Below are 18,985 nucleotides of genomic sequence, written 5' to 3'. Positions count from 1 at the left end.
AAACGTACCCTTACCTGCGTACTGACCTGTACTAGCTACATTACATATGTAACTTATTTTCAATAGTAAATGATCAAATGATGTATCATCAGATATTAAGGAAACGTGCTGAGTTAAAGCACTGGCAGCTCTTGTCAGCAGGGCTTCAGCCAATACATTACTGTTTTAAGTACATTACTATGTTTTTGTCCTCTGTCTCCGCCTTCTGCTCCTTCCCCAACACTAACTCCACCCCTGAGGTTGACAGCATGTACAGCCAGCTATTGGTGGCACATAACAGAAGCTAGGCTGTGCATTCATTTATATATTTATTAATTTAACATTAATTAATTAATGTATTCATTTATTTATTTATATATTTATACATTTATATGTGTATTTATTTATACTTATGTAATTTTTGGTCCTCCATAGTTTACTTGTTTAAAGAACAGTTTGATCTGATTTGCAATGTTTGTGACTCTCAGATTAGGTGAAGTTTGCATTCATGTTAAATTAAAAAGTTACATCCACTGTTTTGAACGCTGTTTATGCTAAACGGAAGTGTTATAGGAACAGCTACGTCACTTCCTACGCTCACGAATATTCATCTGAACCTGTCTATATAAATAATAAAAAATTATAAGAGAGTGACCAAGCTTTTCTCTCTGTAAAACCAATAACTTTGTTTTTGGCGCCACCTGCTGAAGAACATGTCGAAACGCACGGAGAGTTTAAGTATTAAAAAAAAGGAAACGAGGTTTGTCCTGTGTAGAGCTCCGTAGAAAGAGCTGGACTGTATTTTGATAGACAGGCAGCTGCTGTTGGAATTCAGGTTATGGAAGAGCCTTAGATCAGCCTGGGTTTCTTCAGTATGTGTAATATCATCTACTCATAAACACACACACGCTGAATTATGGAGCACGCTGTAATTATTAAAGAAGGTAAGTGGGGAAAGTTCTGTTTGATCATAATAACAGAATTTATGTACTGTCTGTTCTCTGTGTTTCTTTCTCCCTCTTTCTGTCTCTCTTTCTGTGTTGTTCTCTGTTTGTCTTTTTCTTTCTTTCTCTCTCTCTCTCTTTCTGTCTCGTTCTCTCTTCGTCTGTCTTTCTCTTTGTCTCTGTTTCTCTTCCTGTCTCCCTTATTTACATATTTTGTAAATATATATTATATATTATATGTATATATAATGTGTGTGTATATATATATATATATATATATATATATATATATATATCTTTCTCTCTGTCTCTCTTTCACTTTTTCTACTTTTCTCTTTCTCTCTCTCCTCTCTCTCTTATTTATATATTTTGTTTTTCCTACATTGTAAATTAATACTGAAGTCATTTAGACTATGAAGGAACACATAATAAATCATGTAGTAATTTAAAAGTGTTAAACAAACCAAAATAGTCTGTAAATCATTTAGGTGCTCTTATCTATTTTTATTTAACCTGGTAACTGATGAATTTATCCTGTAAAACAGAAGTAACTCTTTCTTTTCCTTTCCTGGGGTGTTCCTGATGAGAGCCAGTTCCATCTTTGCGACTGCACTTGAGGATATTTTCAAATTGCTTAAAATTTTTCGGATTGACTGAACTTCATTTCTTAGAAGAATTGTTTTAAAATAATTATTAGTTACGTACCATAATATGGATAAGAACATTACCCAAATATAGCTTTTCACTGTATACCAACAAACTCTACCTCTTCACAACTTTAAGTAATTAACTCTTGACGAGTTCAGCACAGCTGTTAACTGAAGTCAGTCCAGGTGACTCTACCTCGTGAAGCTGACTGACATCCAAGCAAGTCAAGTAAAGCAATGTTCTATTGTCAATACTGCTTATGTACAGGACATGAAATTATATTACTCTCCTTCCCAAAGTTACAACAAGTACAGCAAGATAAAAATATAAATATAAAAGAACGAAATACACTAAATGTACAATACAACAAGGTCACTGATATCGACATACGTAAGACAAGAGACACAAGACAATAGTACAATAGTGATGGAGGGGGGATTAAAGAGAGAATGGCAGTACCAGTATAAACAGAACCTGTATAAACAGTAGTGCAAATGTAGAGGTAAAAAATTGCTTTAATACTCGTAAAGTGAATGAGTAAATATAGTTTTTTAAATGTCACAGTTGTAGGGAATTAAAGTGGAAATGACAGTACAAGTATAAACAGTAGTGCAGGTATGTAGTGTGTGAGTGCATCAGTTCTTGAAAAGTTTAGATGATTTTAGCATTAACCTACAATGCATAGAATTTTTAAATAATGAAAGACTACTGAATTTAAGTTTGTGTCCAAACTTTTTTTGCTGTATTATAACATCTTTTGTTTTACTTTTAATGGTTAATATTTTCTATTTAAATTACTGCTTATTTGTAAATATTTTCATGACTGCTATTTAACCTTGTGTTTAAAGCGTTGAAAACTGCCAGAGCTGCAGGTCAGTCCTCAGTGCTCATTCTGCTGGACCTCTCGGCTGCATTTGACACAGTCAACCATGACTTCCTCCTAACTATACTCTCAAACATGGGGATCGCAGATAATGTGCTGTCATGGTTCAGATCATACCTCACTGGGCGCTCGTTCAAGGTGTCGTGGCAAGGACAGCTGTCCTCAGCCCACTCCTTATCCACTGGGGTTCCCCAAGGTTCGGTACTGGGACCCCTTCTCTTCTCCATATACACCACCTCTCTTGGTCAGGTTATCCGCTCACACGGATTTTCCTACCATTGCTTTGCTGATGACACCCAGCTATACCTGTCGTTGTCACCTGAAGATCACTCAATCTCTGCACGAATTTCGCAGTGTCTCTCTGACATATCCTCATGGATGAGGGAGCATCACCTTCAATTAAATCTCTCAAAGACTGAACTTCTGGTTATACCAGCAAAACCATCTTTTTAACACAAATTCTCTATAAGTATCGACTCTCTCTCTCACCGACAAAGGTTGCTAGGAACCTGGGTGTTATGGTTGATGAACAACTCTCCTTCACGCACCATGTGGCCTCAGTTGCTCGGTCCTGCCGCTTTGCGCTCTATAACATCCGAAAAATTAGACCGTTCCTGACGCAACAGGCCACCCAACTCCTGGTGCAAGCGGTCGTCATCTCACGCCTCGACTACTGCAATGCCCTGCTAACTGGCCTCCCGGCCTGTGTAGTAAAACCACTCCAGATGATCCAGAACGCAGCAGCACGTCTGGTCTTCAACCAGCCAAAACGGGCACATGTCACCCCGCTGCTCATTGAGCTCCATTGGCTACCAGTTGATGCTCGCATCAAATTCAAAACTCTTACAATCGCCTACAAGGTGATGTCAGAACAGGCTCCTTCCTACCTGCACTCGCTCCTGAAGGCTTACGCTACCTCCCGGCCGCTGCTCTCCTCCAGTGAACGTCGCCTCGCTTTGCCAAACATTCACACAAAGCAATCCAGACTGTTCTCATACAGAGTTCCCCAATGGTGGAACAAACTACCCTCCACTACCAGATCAGGAGAATCTCTCACTATCTTTAAGAAACTCCTGAAGACAGAGCTCTTCAAAGAGCACTTACTCTCTTAACACCTCTAACACACTAACTACTTCTAACCTCATTTCCTTCTTCCTCTCCTTCACTCCTCTATCCTATTATTCCCCTTTGTCCTCCTTTTATCCCTATCCAAAGATGTTTTTCCTTTAAACTTATTTTACATTGTACTTGACTATTGTAAGTCGCTTTGGACAAAAGCGTCTGCCAAATGTAATGTAATGTAATGTAATGTTTAATCCCAAGCATATTCAATGACACTGATGTCTGGACTGTTCTGTGAACAACATTGTCTTTATTTGCTTTATAGTCTATAGTAGCTTAAATTGTTAAAAAGTGCTTACATATTTTATTTCTTTGGTTAAAGGTGCTACAAAATGGGACATTCGCCAAAAAGTGTGGGATTACATCGAGGCGAAGGATCTTGCCAACTTCCCAAGGCCTGTGCACCACAGAATTCCCAATTTTAAGGTAATATTTGTATATTTGTTTTTATAAAGTAGTTTAAGTTGAAGGTTGCTTGTTTGACTGTTTGATGAATGGATGGACAAGTGGAAAAGATGGAAAGTGCTGTTAATCTGGGCTTTCTTTAACGATATAGTGTTTTTGTGTGTTTGGAGTTGACAGGCAGCTGCCCAGGCCTGCAGCAGGCTCCCTGGCTTGCAGGAGTTTAAGTCCAGCAGGGTGGTCAAAGTGAACCCAGACAAGCCTCAGGAGCATGCCCGCTTTCAGACCCTCAGTGTAAGTGACCTAATCTGTTTTTTTATTTCACTTTCTTCTCTCTCTTCAGGGGGCTCATGGAGCCTGCAGTAAGATTGTAAGCTTAGAGGCCTTCACCAAAACCAGTGAAGTCAAAGTGGATCCAGATAAACCGCTGGAGGGGGCTCGATTGGCTGCCCTGCAGGTACCTTTGGTGGTTCTGTGTCATTTTGTCTAGAGAGCACATTGTGTCACTCATCCATTGATAGTCATAGAGTCAGAAGTTGGCTTGCATGGATTCATTTATTTAGTCAGTTTTGAAAAAGAAGTAATTTTAAGAAGATATTAAGTCATTTTTGGCCCACCCATAAACTTGTCCAGCCACCTACCCATCCACTTACTACTCTACTCACTCAATTACTTCTTCACCCACACACTCACTCACTTACTCACTTACACATGTATGTGTACATTTGCAACTTGAGGTAGCCAAATGCATTAATTGGAAGAGGTGTCTACAAACAATGAGACATATGGTGTAAATTACATGACATTTGGACATATGGATATAGTGTAGGTATATAGTATTGTATGTATTTGTGTTAAAATTGTAATATATGTAAGTATAAAGTATGTCACTATTGTTCCTAGCACACACATTATACAGCATACAGTCATTTGTGATTTTAAACTTTAAACTTTAAACTTAATCCCTAGTTTAACATTAACTTTATTATTTTTTTTAGGCGAAAAAAACCCTGCTGGTCCCCACTCCTCGGCTGCGCACTGGACTGTTTAACAAAATTGTTCCCCCACAGAATCCAACTAAAGAGGATCTCAGAGTGTGCTCCACTTCACAGGTTAAACACATGCTTACTTTGTTGTACATCTTATATTTTATAATTTTACGATTGCAAAGACTTATATATGTTACTTTTAAAACTGAAATTCACTTAACCTTACTCCTAAAACAGGGGGTAAAGGAGTTCAGTGTCCCAATTGGTTTAGATGCGAGTGTTCAGGTAGATCTAGTGGTGGTTGGGTCTGTGGCTGTATCTGAGAAAGGTAAGTTTGTTCCTTTGTTTAAGTTTTAATAATGATGTATTTGTTATTATTTTTATATTAAATTCTGGGATTTGCTTTCTTTTCAGGTTACAGAATTGGGAAAGGTGAAGGATTTGCAGATATGGAATATGCCATGATGGCCTCAATGGGAGCTGTGAATGAATCCACAGTCGTTGTTACTATTGTTCACGACTGCCAGGTCAGAACATCTTACCTTTATAGGTTCTGTACATGTAGAAAAGCACCACCCATTAGTTCATAATTGCATAATAATTAAACTGTGATTAAATATTTCATCTTAAATATGAGACTATAAATGGGTTATAATGTAATAGTTGCAAAATAATTGTTTTAGCAATTAAGAATTATAGAATTTAGTAATTAAAAGTATTATAGAATGAGCTATGAGCAGATTCAGTGTTTGAAAATTGTCACAAATTTGACAATTCTTCCTTAATATCAGATTATTATATTAGTTATTATTCACTAATTTGTGATTCAGTTAGTATAAGTATGCAAATGTTTTTTTTATGGGAGACCCTGTTGATTTTTGATTTATTGAAAAAATAAATTAACTGTGAAATAAAACTTAATTTTCAACAGGTTGTGGACATTCCAGAAGGACTGACTGAAAGTCATGACCTCACAGTGGACTATATCCTCACCCCGACCAGGATCATCAAGACTGAGTGTCAGCGTCCAAAGCCAGATGGCATTATTTGGTCAAAGGTAACTAATTTAGGCTAAAATCACTTTTGAAACCTGTACATTTGAAACCTGTAAAAAGGTGAATGCGGAACTGTTACTTAGGATTATCTTAATTAAAACAAAAAAAAATACTATGCGCAGTATATTTGTGAAATACTGTATCAATTTTCAAAATCACAGTAACAATTTTAATGAAAAAATAAATTTTTTTGATGATATAACATATTTTTCTCGATACACAGTTGAGTGAAGTCAAACTGATGCTTAAAAATTACATTTCGAATTCCATACTGAGTACAGTGAATTTTTTTTTTTAGTTCTATCATAATGATTAAATATTGTTGTACAGCAGCAGTATGCATATAAAGCTTGTTAGATTTGTGACTTAGAGACGAGGTGTGTTTTTAATTATGGCTTTAAGACATCTTAGTCATCGAAAGAGCCCTCTGAATAAAGGAAAGGGCAGATGTGTTCTTCAAATGGTTTGTGGTCCAGCGCTCTTGGCATTGGTGTTACTGCTGTGTGGAACAGAAGGTCAAGAGGTCACTGTAAGAACAATAGGACATGTATATCCTGTACAAAACTGGCCATCACACTTTTTCCGCTGGAGATCAGAAAGAAAAAAGTCTTAATATAGCTATAGAGAGGGAGGTTTCCTCTGATTAAGATGAGTTACTGCTATGATTATCAAGCTTCAAAACATTTAAATCTGAATAATTTCCTAAAATATACTTTTGCTGTTTTTTATTGCAGTGTATCTAAAGCTGTTATGATAATAGTTTTTAAGACATATTAGGATGCAATGGATTAATACCAATATAATGTGCCTTTTGTGTCTATAACATAATTCTTTCAGTTTCATACAAACACTGTATATTAATGTTTTTCACAATTTACTCTAAATTAATATATTATTACAAATATAGAGGAATATTAAGAAATGTGGGACTAGTATTTTAGCTGTGTCTGTAGTGCTGCCTGGTTACGTTCAGTAATTCTTTTGAGATGTTAAATTACACAATAATTTATGTATAAAGTATATTTTCTTAAAATTGTAAAGATGATAATTTAGGCATTTCTATTATTCATTTAACTATTTTCATAAAAATATCAAACTATTGAACGTGTACAATAAATCCCGGTCTAACCCCGCCCCTTTTTTTTTTTAAAGGAAAGTAATCTTTAAAATCAGTGACATCACAACATTTACACTGTTTATTTCCAATAGACTAAAGACAGTTGCTGCTTGTTCAGCAATTATGAATATTAATTTCACTAAATATTTATCATATTGTCTCCATACTTAGCTGAAGTAAAGCTAAGGCTTTTATGGTAAAATAAATAATATATAAATATAAACATATAAATTAGTATGTAAATAATTTTAAAATATGTACAAAAAGTTCTACAAAATGTATGTTTGAAATGGAACAAAATTACTATTCAAATTTCTTTAAAAATATTTGTAGTCAAAAGTAAGAAAAATACTTTTACATAAAGTGTAAAGGTCAAATTTTGTTTAGGATTCGAGGGCCAAAAAAAAAAACTCGATAATGACCCAATGACTGCAGAGTACAGTAGAAAAAAAAAAAAGTTTGAAAAAGTCTTGTTGCCCCTTATCACTCTGGTGCCAGCATGTCCTGCTTTTTACTGACCACACTAAATCCAACATCAAAGCCGACGTTCCTTTCTCTCTCAAACCCTCAAACTCTGTAATTGTTATGTCTACAGTTAGATACAGAGATGCTGCAGAAAATTCCCATCCTGAAGAAACTCAGAGCTTTGGAGCAGAAGGCTGGCAAAGATGTCACGCTAAGAGCGCCCCCTGCTGAATGTGAGAAACTTAAGGAGGAGCCAAAAGAGGAGGCTAAACCCAACCCAAAGCGTAGACCGAGGCGAGAACCCAAACAGGATCCCAAACCTCAGCACATTGGGCCAGTGAAGGATGGATCTGACAGGCCTGAAGGAGGTGCTGTGGGGCGTGAGCCTCCTCAGTGTCCCTCCAGCACGCTTTACCTTGGAGGCATCCCTGCTGGACTGCGGGTGAGTGAGCTGAAGAGCGTCCTGAGGGAACGCAATGCCGTACCTCTCAGGCTCACCTGGCAAGGGGCGCAGCACAGAGCTTTCCTCGAGTACAGCGATGAGCCGGCGGCTGACCTGGCCCTAACTGCCCTGCAGGAGCTCTCTATCAACGGCCACACCCTCCAGGCAGAGCGAGCTAGGAGCCAGAGGGGTGGCCGCAGGCCTAACCAAACACAGCAGAGGCCCAGGAGGAAAGAAGCCAAAGGAACAGCTCACACCCCAATGGCCACAGCCACCACCGTCAGCACTACTGTCCCAGACCAACCGGGGACTTAGATACAAGGTCAAGAAAAGGTCAAAAACGGTGGTATAGGTCTAAGCGGTGGTATAAGTTTTTTTGTGCTTGAGAAAATATCAGATCATCAAAGTGAGATTTGAGGATCTTGTGAATGTTTGTATTTTTACAGATTTTTACTGTAGAGTAAAAAAAAATAAACCTTTAGAAATAAGATCAACTGTGTCATCTCTAAGTCTAATTTTTACAGGGTACACAATACAGATGAAAAAATCGGCACACTGTATCAATCATTGTTTCTTCCAAAATTAGGGGTATTTAAAAGGTTTTATTAAGGTTTTGATTGATTGCAATGAAACATTTTTATTGCTCAAATGTTGATCTTTGATGTCTCAGATGACATCTTTAGACATATATTTAGGTTTCAATTAGAGATCAACTTTCTTACAGATTGCTTAGGAGAAATGGCATTAGAGCAGTTGAGACATAAAACACTTCTGAGGTTAAATTTAAAAATGTGGTTTTGGACATATATGAGATCTGGGAAACTATGGATGGCCTACCAAACCCAGGTATCAAACCTACAACCTTGTTATCAATGGCCCAGTGCTGTACTGAGCCAAAACTGCCCACAAGCTAGAAAAAGCTTTGCCATGGTAATTAAACACATTAAACTCAAATAACACAAATAATTGCTCAATTGTACCTTTTATTCTTGAACCTTTTATTTTTTTAACAGAAATTATTTTGCATAGTAAAAAAAAATCTGATTGCAAAAATAAAACCTGAGGGGTTTGTACAATGTCAGACTAAAACATCAATGTACATCTGAATCACATGCCTTACACACAGTAGCAAATATATATATGCATTTAAAATGCAATATATAATATGCAGCATCAAAAATAAAAAGGCTCTTAGTCTTTAAATGAGGAATAGTTGAGTTCAAGTTGGGACTTTTATTATTCATTTATTTATTATTTTAGTAAATTTTTATTATTATAATTGTGGCAAATCTGAGCACACTGTGAGACTTCATCGTGACACATGTGACTACTGAGCTTTTTATCTAAGGGGACACATTTGAGCAGCAGTAGATTTATGCTAAAGTATCCTTTGTTTTTACATCTGAACTCATTGTCTAGGAGACTACATAGATATTAAATATATCTACTTTTAGATTTTTCTTTCCTCTGGGCAAAAGTGTCAGTAAGAAAGATTTTGGGTTATCAACACCCCACTTCATCCTAAACTCTTTAATTTATCCCAAATGTATTGTATAAGGCACCATCATTTCAGACAGCATTCTAGACTAATGATTGCAGCAGAATCCTGTAAGAAGTCCTGTAAGTTGTGCGGCGAGGACTCCATCACTGAGTCCCATGTTCACTGTTTGTCCTTCCTTGGAGTGGTCCTTGGTACTGACCACTACATACCAAGAACACACCCCACAAGACCTGCCTAATATTTTAGGTTTGTGTTGATCCAGTTGTCAAGTCATCATAGTTTGGTTCTTGTCTTTTCAATTCAGTTGTCTAATATTGAAATTAATATGATGTATTGCTGAACCTGCAGCCTTCAGTTTGATGAAAGTGAAACAATTTAAAGGCTGTGATGTCACTGATTTTAAAGGTTGCTTTCTTACAGGAGATATCCAAAGATAACAGGTGGACTGTGACTTCTTGGGCACGATTAAATAGCTTGATATTCATATGAAATAACTGAAGGTGTAGTTAAAATGTATTTTTAAATAGTGTTATTTAACATCAAAAATACAACATTAACATTAAAATAATACTGAATACACTTTAAAAAAGTACTGAACACACATCAAAGAAAACTGTTTAAAAATGTACAAAAATGCCCCTCTATATTTGTAATAATGTGTTTATTCAGAGTAAATCTTGAAAAACTAAATTGTTACATGTTACATGTTTGTATGAAGTCGTGTATAACGCCATTCCCAGCTTTGAAATCTTAGCTGCATTCGGGATTTTGTTCCCTATTACGTAAATTATGCACTATTTGGCGTCAATACATTTTAGTGCTGCTCGAAGTCTCAACAGTAAATTGTTTCCCTATATAGTTTTCTATTGTGCACCAATGACGCATCGTTAAATGCAATGAACAGACCAGGTACGCATGAATTTTCAATGTTAACCATAATGCAATATGATAGTTTTGTGTCGGACGTGAACAAACAAGTTTGTTGATTAGACCTTCCATAGTCAGTTCGCTATAAAGCAAATGCTACGGAGTTAATGAGTGAACCATTACAAACTTCACGTCCTAAATTAATGTAATGCAGGAATGTATTTACTGTAGATCCCAACCTTCAACGTGTGTCATCGGAATCAGATAATTAATATTATTGAACTACGCTGTCAGTGATTTTAAAGTTATGGCTGATTAATGTAAGATTATGCCTTAAATATACAGCTCTGCAAAAAAAGAGACCAAATAAAAATGTGGAGTTACTTTAATTTGACCACATTGAAAAATCTCTGGAATGTAATCAAGAGCAAGATGGATGAGCACAAGCCATCAAACCAAGCTGAACTGCTTGAATGTTTTCACCAGTGGTATAAAGTTATTCAAAAGCAATTTGTTAGACTGGTGGAGGAGAACATGCCAAGATGCATGAAAACTGATTAAAAAACAGGGTTATTCCACCAAACATTGGTTTCTGAAATTTTAAATCTTTATGAATATAAACTTTTTTTTTCCATTATTTGAGGTCCTAAAGCTCAGCATCTTCTTTTGTTATTTCAGCCATTTCTCATTTTCTGAAAATAAATACTCTAAATGACAATATTTTCTTTCGGAATTTGGGAGAAATGTTGTCTGTAGTATGTAAAACATTAATGTCTATTTTACTCAAACACATACCTATGAATAGCAAAATCAGAAAATCTGATTCAGAAACTGAAGTGGTCTCTATTTTTTTTTTTTTTCCAGAGATGTATATCAATTAGTAGGTTGAAACTGTTTTGCGTCACACGTGCCTGCATTGCATCTAAATCACATGTTGGGAAATCTTCCAGTTCTAAGGATTATTCGTTGGTATCTGTGGTTTTGCGCAAGCCTACTGTGTGAGATGTTTTCAGGCCTATGTGGATATTCCTATCCTGGGTCTGGCCTTTGTGCGATACATAGCTTGGCTGTAGCTGCAGCACGAGCTTTTTATGGTACCGTCTCGAAGCCCCCGGACTAACAGCTGTGAATCACGGAAGAATTTTATTCGCTTATTCGGCCAAGACGAGCTGCTCTGTTTAATGTCCTCAGGGTGGGGATGAATGTTTGGTCCATCAGCAGCAGGGCAGCCTGGACCTGCTGCCCTGGTTTATTCAGCTTACGCTGTTGTCAACCGTTCAGTAAAATTATATGGGTCAATATTAATACTGTATAATCAATATTAATATAATGTGTCTTTTGTGCTCACGACATAGATTTTCAAATTTCAAACATTACTTTTTTTCAAGATTTATTCTGAATTAACACATTATTATTTATATAAAGGAATGTTAACCTTTTTGTAATAAGTACTTTTTGTATTTTTTTTATGTGAGCGTGGCTTTTTTATATGCGCAGCGCTGCCTAGAAAAGTTAAATAACTATATTTGAGAGCTTAAAGAACACTTTTCACTATTTACTATTTTATTTTTATTACGTTTTTTTATATGATTTTTGATAAAAAATTATTTTTTATTTCATCATTTATTTAGCTATTTTTGTCAAGCTATTAAAACTTGTTAAAGAATTCTCTGTCCAACCTGTCATTTTGTTATAACCGCCCCTTCACGAAAGTAACTATTAACATCAGTGACATCAAACCTTTACATTCTTTTACTTTCAAGGGACTGAAGGCACTTACTGCATGTTTAAGCATTAATCATATTAATTTAATATTAATATTTTTTTTCATAAGCTAGGAAAAAATAAAAAAAGCTGTTCACTCTGCTGTGGTAAACTATCAAGATAATTTAATAATTAAATAATTTTTGAAAATAAAATGTATCTTTGAAACTGAATAAGGTCACCGTGAACAATCCAAATTGTCTGCTACTGTAGGTCAACCACGTTTTAATTAAATGCAACTTTTAGCTAAAATTGTCCACTTTGCTGTTGTCCAACTTGTTGTGCAGCTTTCCATGACAGAGTGGACAAATGCATGAAAGTGAAAATATAAAATGGTTAAAATTATACACGGGCCCAACTGGGTTATACACTGTGCATAGGGCCTAAATGGGACCAATCAAACATTAAAGTGGACTGTAATAATGGGGGGCATTTAGGAAGCCCAGGTAGGTTTCAGTAACAACACATAGTTGAGTGTGAAGGTGATTGTCCAAGTGTGAACGCTTGTTAAATATATATGTATGTTATCCTTATAAACACATAGGCTATGTGAGCTTTAGTTCCCTAATTATTACATTTCAGCAGGCAAACTTTCATGTCATTTATTAAATCATGTTTCAATTTACGGGTAGGAGTCTTATCCAAGGACATGTTGGTGTAGAGTGGTATGGTTGCCTTGCCGTGAATTAAACCCCAGTCTGCAATTAAAAACGTTCCGTTATCCACTACACTACATTAAATTATTAAATATTTTTTCTTGGTCAATTTACATTTTGTCATCTCCCCAACATTTTATCTTTAGCAAGTCTTAAGTCATAGTTAAGTATACAGCCTTACTGTTTGATGTATTCGGTTTATGTGCGCTCAAAAGTAAAATGGTTGGACACACATGATCAATTTTAGAAAAACAATCTATCAGTTTTTTTTTTGTTTTTTTTTAACGCGCTGGCAAAATGTGTCAAAAGGGACCCAACACCCATTTTCTTAAAAATTAGGTCTATATTACAAATATAATATTATGGACCTTATTGTCTACGCTTAGCCTTTAGGTGGCGCCCCGTACACTTATCATCTTTGTAGACATTGGTGAACACAACTGTCCATGCCCATGTTAGAGTACCCTGTACTGACTATACAAAACTGCAATTTTTTTACTATTTTAAAGGGTGTAAAAGCTCTCCTAAAGATCAGGAGAACAGGTCAGTTCAGTGTCTACTCAGCTCCCACTACCGCTGAAGAAGCTGACAGTTTAATATGCATATGGTCATGCTGGGTTGGCTGTGTGTCTCTTTACTTAGAGAAATAAATATAGCAGCCCATCTGCAGCAGCTGGAGCCGCTTGACAGGGCAGGACACTGGCTGGAATAGGTGGACTATAATAGCCTGTAATAAGAGTGCGAGCTCTGTGGTCACTTTAATGGATCCAATACAAGTGTAGCATCTCTGCCAGAAAACAAAACAACACTCGGGAGGCCAACACAGCTTCACTCACTATACCCACTATAACCACTGTACTCTTACTTCTAAATGTGCTCCTTATATTTGCAAAGTAAATTCACCAGTGGTAAAATTAACACTGTGTTAAATTTGCGGTAGTTGGTATAAAATTGACATGCAAATTTACTGTATACGGTGACCAGTATTTTATTATACAACATTCACTACACTTGTCCTCACTATCTACATTAGTCTGGCTATATATTTTTCTCGCTGTAAAGTAAAAGTTTAAAACCTGCATATTGTCGCAAATTAATGATTGAATGCAGATCAATTTTTAGTCTCAACACACAAAGACATTAATAATAATAATAATAATAATAATAATAATAATAATAATAATAATACATGTACACCAACATATATAATGATTAAAATAAAGTTTGAATAAGAAAAAAAATGAATGCGTATCATGTTCTATATTATTTATAGTCCCTTGCAAACGTTTTGGAATCCTCTGTCATTTTTCGTGTTTTGAATACACAACGATAAAAATAACATGGTTTGCTTTATAAAATATTTTCGTGTGTTACTATGGCCATATACAGTATTTTACGTGTGCGTTTACATACGTGTAAATAAGCCACATCGTCCACAAAAAAATCACTTCTGCACATCCTAAAGTATGTTAGAATGTATATAATGCATATCTATCAAAAATCATTATTTGTTTTGAGAACCGCTAAAATCGGAACCAATTACTGCTGTTTGTTAGGTCAGGAATGCAAGTCAGTATTTAGCGAAAAGGAAGCAATAATAATAATTTAAATTTAACTTTAACGTAGTGACACGTTATATTTTAATGTGTTCCATTTTAGCAAATAAAAAAGCATCCGCAAATGTTACAATTAAGCGTGTCCCTTTTACAGTACCATTTAACGTTTGCACAATACTTGTAGTTTTAAATTATTTGATTTCGAAATTCACCAATACAAACTGTGCGTACAGTGGTATTAGAATTAAAACAATAGCAATAGTACATATAAACATCCACTGTGTTTGTCCATATGTGTATAAGTGTGTGTGTGCTTCTTTAGAAGCGTTTAATTAAAACCGCATGCCAGTTTAGCTTTTATACACTTTTTATAGTCTACAAATGGTGCGTACATGACCTAATATCTACAGACATTTGAACAGAAAAATAATCCTAGAAATCCCCCCTCCAAACCCCCACCCCCACCCACCATACACCATATACAGTTTTTTACAGTGCTGGAAAGGGACTTGTGTCGATACGGATATACAAACACCACAGTGCTTACATTTAACCTTCATTTTACACCGAGTAGAGAGAGACAGCGTATGGGGCAAATATTGCCAATAAAGCGATCAATACTGGGGCTATAATTGTACAATCAAACATAGAAACAGAATAAATAAGTTGCGCTCGTTTAAAAGTGCCTTCATTCATCATTTTTGATAGTCTACTGCATTTACTTACACTAATTAAACAAACAATGATAACAATAACAATATTAATAAAAATAATAATGACTTATGATCCGATAAGAACAACTCATCCTGAATTTCACTGCAAATGTGTGTTTTTTGCAGCCAGTCTCACACACACACAAACACTCACACACACACTCACATACGCTCTGTGATGTGTTAATGATCCGCCAGCAGAGCGAGTACCGAGCGGGGCGAGAGTTCTGTCCGGTAGCCTATAGTGTGGCCTGTGCGCTTTAGGGCGCATAATGCACGGCACATAATGCAGAGCGCATTACGCATGGTGCAGGTCGCATGGCACATTGCGCACGCCCTTTCTCCGTCCCTGATAGAGTTCTTCTTGTACCGAGTGTCTCGTGGTCTTTTTTGTGTCCTTCGCCTCTTTGCGCTCCAGCAGGGCCCGACCGAGCGAGTCCCCCCACTCCCGCAGCCGCTCTCCCGCAGCAGTGCCCCGGCTGGCGCTGACCCTTACCACCGCTGCTGTTGTTGGTGCTCCTGTCACATCACGCAAGGCTTGATGTCCTGGTAGGCGACCTGCTGATGGTGGTAATAGGAACCGCTGCCGGGTGAGTGCATGCTGGATGAAGTCATGGCGTTGAAGGAGAAGACGAACTCCTTCCTGTCACACATGCTGGGAGACTGCGAGTGGTACCTGGGGATACCTGGAAGGAAGCGCAAACATACAAAATTTAATTAAAATGGTGACGGATACATAAGTCAGCACAGATCAATCACACTTGAAAAGTATTATATTACATATCTAAATATATATATATATATATATACCTGAAACCAACAATAATAACTGAATTTAGTTCATGTCAAATTTTACTTATAAAGCGCTTTTCGCAATTAATATTTTCACGAAGCGGCTTTACATATTATATCTTACAAACATCATTATTGCTATTCATTTTGGCATTTAATTTCTTAACAATGGATTTGACGGTGTTGTCGCCACAGCATATGCTAGGAGGCAAGAATAAATAAAATGACTGACATTTTAAATTCCAATTACTTATTTATTATTTTGCTTCGAAAGAAAAAGGCTTTTAAGGCGTTTAAACTTGACGTAGAGATGGGTGAAAGTCGAAGCGAGTGACTATATTACGTATATATATAAATACGTTTTATATATATACGTATATATATATATATATATATATATATATATATATATATATATATATATATATAACACTACTCACATAACATTGAACTATTAATATGCTACATAAGTTATGAAATATACAGAAGTTTACATTTAAATATAGTCTCTAAATGTATTGGATCTCGTATAGTTTGAGGCTTTTATGTATACTCACTGACCTTAATTTTTTTTCTCTGTAGCTCACGTAGAGAGTACAGTTACTAGGTGTTTTATACTGATCAATACTGTTTAATACTGGTCACGCGCAGATTAAAATGCAGTAAAGAGGATGGCAGCGAAGCACTCTGGTTTATATGGCATTTACTAAGAGCGCTATCTTTCTATTCCTGCCCCAGGGCGGGGGTGGAGGTGGAAATGGGGATTGTCCGGCTTGCACGCGATTCCCACAGGACGCATCGCTCGCGCGGCTTCTCTTATCGGCCAGTGTGCCCTCTACATATCAGAAATTCGGTGTATTGTATCGTAGTGTGCACATCTTAAGCAAGATTATGCTATAAAATGTCTAACCTCAATAAAGACTGAACGCGAACACTCTTATAAACGAAGGTTCCACAACTAGATAAATAGAAAAAGCATCATATTTGTAAAAATAAGTAAATCAAAAATAACAGATAACCCATTTTAGGGTTCTTCATTTTCACACATCTTGCAAACTTTGTGTTTAGACATAATAGATAATAGTCCAGTTTGGGAACGTAGCACATCCTATTCCAGTTTTAGCTTCTAGGGGAAACGCGCATAAAATAAAAAAGACATTTACTTTTATAGAAAAAACTGTGGCTTTTAATTTATTAATGTGAAATGAAAACTGTCAAAATATGACCTGGTTCAGTAAAATGTAGTCTATGATCATTAAAATCATATTTTTGTTTTAAAAATGTAATTTAGTGTGGTTATTTAATTAGAGTTGAGTTTTCTAAAACTTCACAGCTCAAAATATATTTTCTAAATTGTTAAGCTAACATTGCACTCAACACTTTGAAAAACTGGGCCTAGATTTGCAGCTCCACACTCTTAAAACTAATATAAAACGGCTTTACATTGGGTTCTTTATAGAACAACCACGGTTTTTTCTAAAAATAATCATTTTTTGGAGGAATTGTCACTGTGAACAACATGTAAACTGATTTGTAGCTGCAGTCTTTCAAAACGTGTTTTTTGAGCAATGTAGGCAAACCTTGGTTGCATAAAAAATATTTTCTGTGAATAAATGTGAGTTATAAATTCAGAACAAAACCGTTACCTTGAAGATCACTCGTGCTGTGTCCGTTCTGGTGCAGATATGACTGGTCCAGGGAGTGCGTGGGTAAACTGGGCTGCAGGGGGTTCGTCCCAGGGTTGCAGGGCGAGAGCGGCTGCTGCTTGATATAGGACGCTCCATTGTTGAGAGAGGCGGACGGGGTGGGCGCCCACGCCGACGTGGGGCTCGAGTAAACGGGATGGGGTTCCATGACCCCTGGTCCGCTGGGCAGCAGCGGAGATGCGGCATTGTCGTGGTGTGGGTAGTCACCGGCGGACGGTCCCGTGCAGCTGCCCATGTACGAGTGTCCTCCATTGGCTGACAGATGGGACATGGAGTGTCCAGCCAGGCCCATACCGTCCATGTTGCCGGTCAAGTGTCCGTTCATCATCCCAATCCCACTTTCCAAAGACAAGCTGTTGGGAGGGCACGACAGCGCCCCTCCGCCGCCTTGGAAGTTGTAGGAGTCGGGGAGGTGGTTGAATCCCAGGCCGTTCATCATGCTGTACATGGAAGGCTTGAGCGCCTGGCACTTGCGCCTGAATCCGCGCGGCCTGCGCCGGAACGAACCCTCCTCGAACATGAACTCGCTGGCCGGGTCAATGGTCCAGTAGTGACCCTTGCCTGGGCGACCCAAGCCTTTGGGGAGCTTGATGAAGCACTCGTTGAGGGACAGGTTGTGGCGCACAGAGTTCTTCCAACCTTGGTAGGAGCCGCGGAAGAAGGGGAAGCGGCTCTGGAGGAACTGGTAGATCTCACTGAGGGTGAGGCGCTTGGTGGGAGAACTTTGAATGGCCATGACGATGAGAGCGATATAGGAGTACGGCGGTTTTTCGGGACGCCTGATGCCGGCGTTAGTTTTCTTGGTCTTGGTGGCAGAGGAGGCCGCGTCCATCGCTGCCGGCTTCTCTGGCGCAGACATTGGGCTGCTCTGGGCAGGAGTCTGCACGGATGGCTGCTGGATCTCGGCCGTCATTTAGGAGCTTGCCAGGAAGGGAACTCCCCCGCGGTGGATCTGCTTCTCGGGTAGCGTACAAAAAACAACACGAACACAGTTAACTCCCTCACAACCAACTCTGGACCATGACTTCTTTGCTTCAGATGCGCAACCAAAAGTATGGAAAGAAACGTCAAAGTTGGAAAAAAAAACTTCTTATTTCTCCTCTGGGTTGTTCCTCAGATAGCACAGTCCACAATGAAATGAAAATTTGAAGGTGGTGGTGCAAGTAGTAGAGGTGGGGGTTGGAAGTAGAAAAAAAACACGTTGGGGGAGGCTGCTAAGAGCTCCTACTCTTCTCCTCTCGTCTATCTTCTCCTCTCTTCTCAGCTCGTCCTCAGGAGATCGCCCTTTACTTATGTGAAGCCATGAGCGCCTTGCACGCTCTTGAGCAGAAGGAGGGCAGAAGCGCTCGACATGCTCCGCCCCCCATAGAGGCTACCAGTGCCC

General features: G+C 37.7%; 2 protein-coding genes across 3 annotated transcripts; one reads left to right on the top strand and one right to left on the bottom strand.

The window, feature by feature from the left end:
* The first annotated feature begins 619 nt into the window (after positions 1-619).
* mthfsd (methenyltetrahydrofolate synthetase domain containing) lies at positions 620-8,536 on the top strand. Of its 2 annotated transcripts, none has more exons than XM_049483527.1 (8): positions 620-923; positions 3,899-4,002; positions 4,159-4,272; positions 4,977-5,090; positions 5,205-5,295; positions 5,382-5,494; positions 5,899-6,024; positions 7,735-8,536. In XM_049483527.1, exons 1-8 carry the CDS (start codon positions 896-898, stop codon positions 8,359-8,361), a joined length of 1,317 nt encoding a protein of 438 aa, XP_049339484.1. In that variant the 5' UTR covers positions 620-895; the 3' UTR covers positions 8,362-8,536. The 2 variants fall into 2 exon arrangements, with proteins under 2 accessions (XP_049339484.1, XP_049339482.1); XM_049483525.1 differs by lacking the exon at positions 4,159-4,272 and adding an exon at positions 4,322-4,435 and having other exon boundaries at positions 622-923.
* Positions 8,537-13,567: 5,031 nt separating this feature from the next.
* On the bottom strand, positions 13,568-18,922 carry foxf1 (forkhead box F1). The gene is made up of 2 exons (XM_007244016.4): positions 17,542-18,922; positions 13,568-15,789 (listed from the first exon to the last, which is right to left on the bottom strand). The coding sequence occupies exons 1-2, from the start codon at positions 18,512-18,514 to the stop codon at positions 15,626-15,628; spliced, it is 1,137 nt and encodes a 378-aa protein (XP_007244078.1). The 5' UTR covers positions 18,515-18,922; the 3' UTR covers positions 13,568-15,625.
* Positions 18,923-18,985: the final 63 nt, after the last annotated feature.

The sequence above is a fragment of the Astyanax mexicanus genome, chromosome 9 (assembly GCF_023375975.1).
Source record: "Astyanax mexicanus isolate ESR-SI-001 chromosome 9, AstMex3_surface, whole genome shotgun sequence".
Taxonomy (NCBI): domain Eukaryota; kingdom Metazoa; phylum Chordata; class Actinopteri; order Characiformes; family Acestrorhamphidae; genus Astyanax; species Astyanax mexicanus.
The sequence above is the reverse complement of the archived record's forward strand: the minus strand, read 5'-3'. Positions and strand labels throughout refer to the sequence as shown.

What these genes read in the sequence shown, in the direction of transcription:
- foxf1 (XM_007244016.4), bottom strand. Translation starts at nt 18,514, where the DNA reads ATGACGGCCGAGATCCAGCAGCCATCCGTGCAGACTCCTGCCCAGAGC. An exon ending in CAGCACGAGTGATCTTCAAG is followed by an intron (nt 15,790 to 17,541) that starts GTAACGGTTTTG and finishes GCTTCCTTCCAG; the next exon opens with GTATCCCCAGGTACCACTCG.
- mthfsd (XM_049483527.1), top strand. Translation starts at nt 896, where the DNA reads ATGGAGCACGCTGTAATTATTAAAGAAG. An exon ending in CGCTGTAATTATTAAAGAAG is followed by an intron (nt 924 to 3,898) that starts GTAAGTGGGGAA and finishes CTTTGGTTAAAG; the next exon opens with GTGCTACAAAATGGGACATT. An exon ending in GAGTGTGCTCCACTTCACAG is followed by an intron (nt 5,091 to 5,204) that starts GTTAAACACATG and finishes CTCCTAAAACAG; the next exon opens with GGGGTAAAGGAGTTCAGTGT.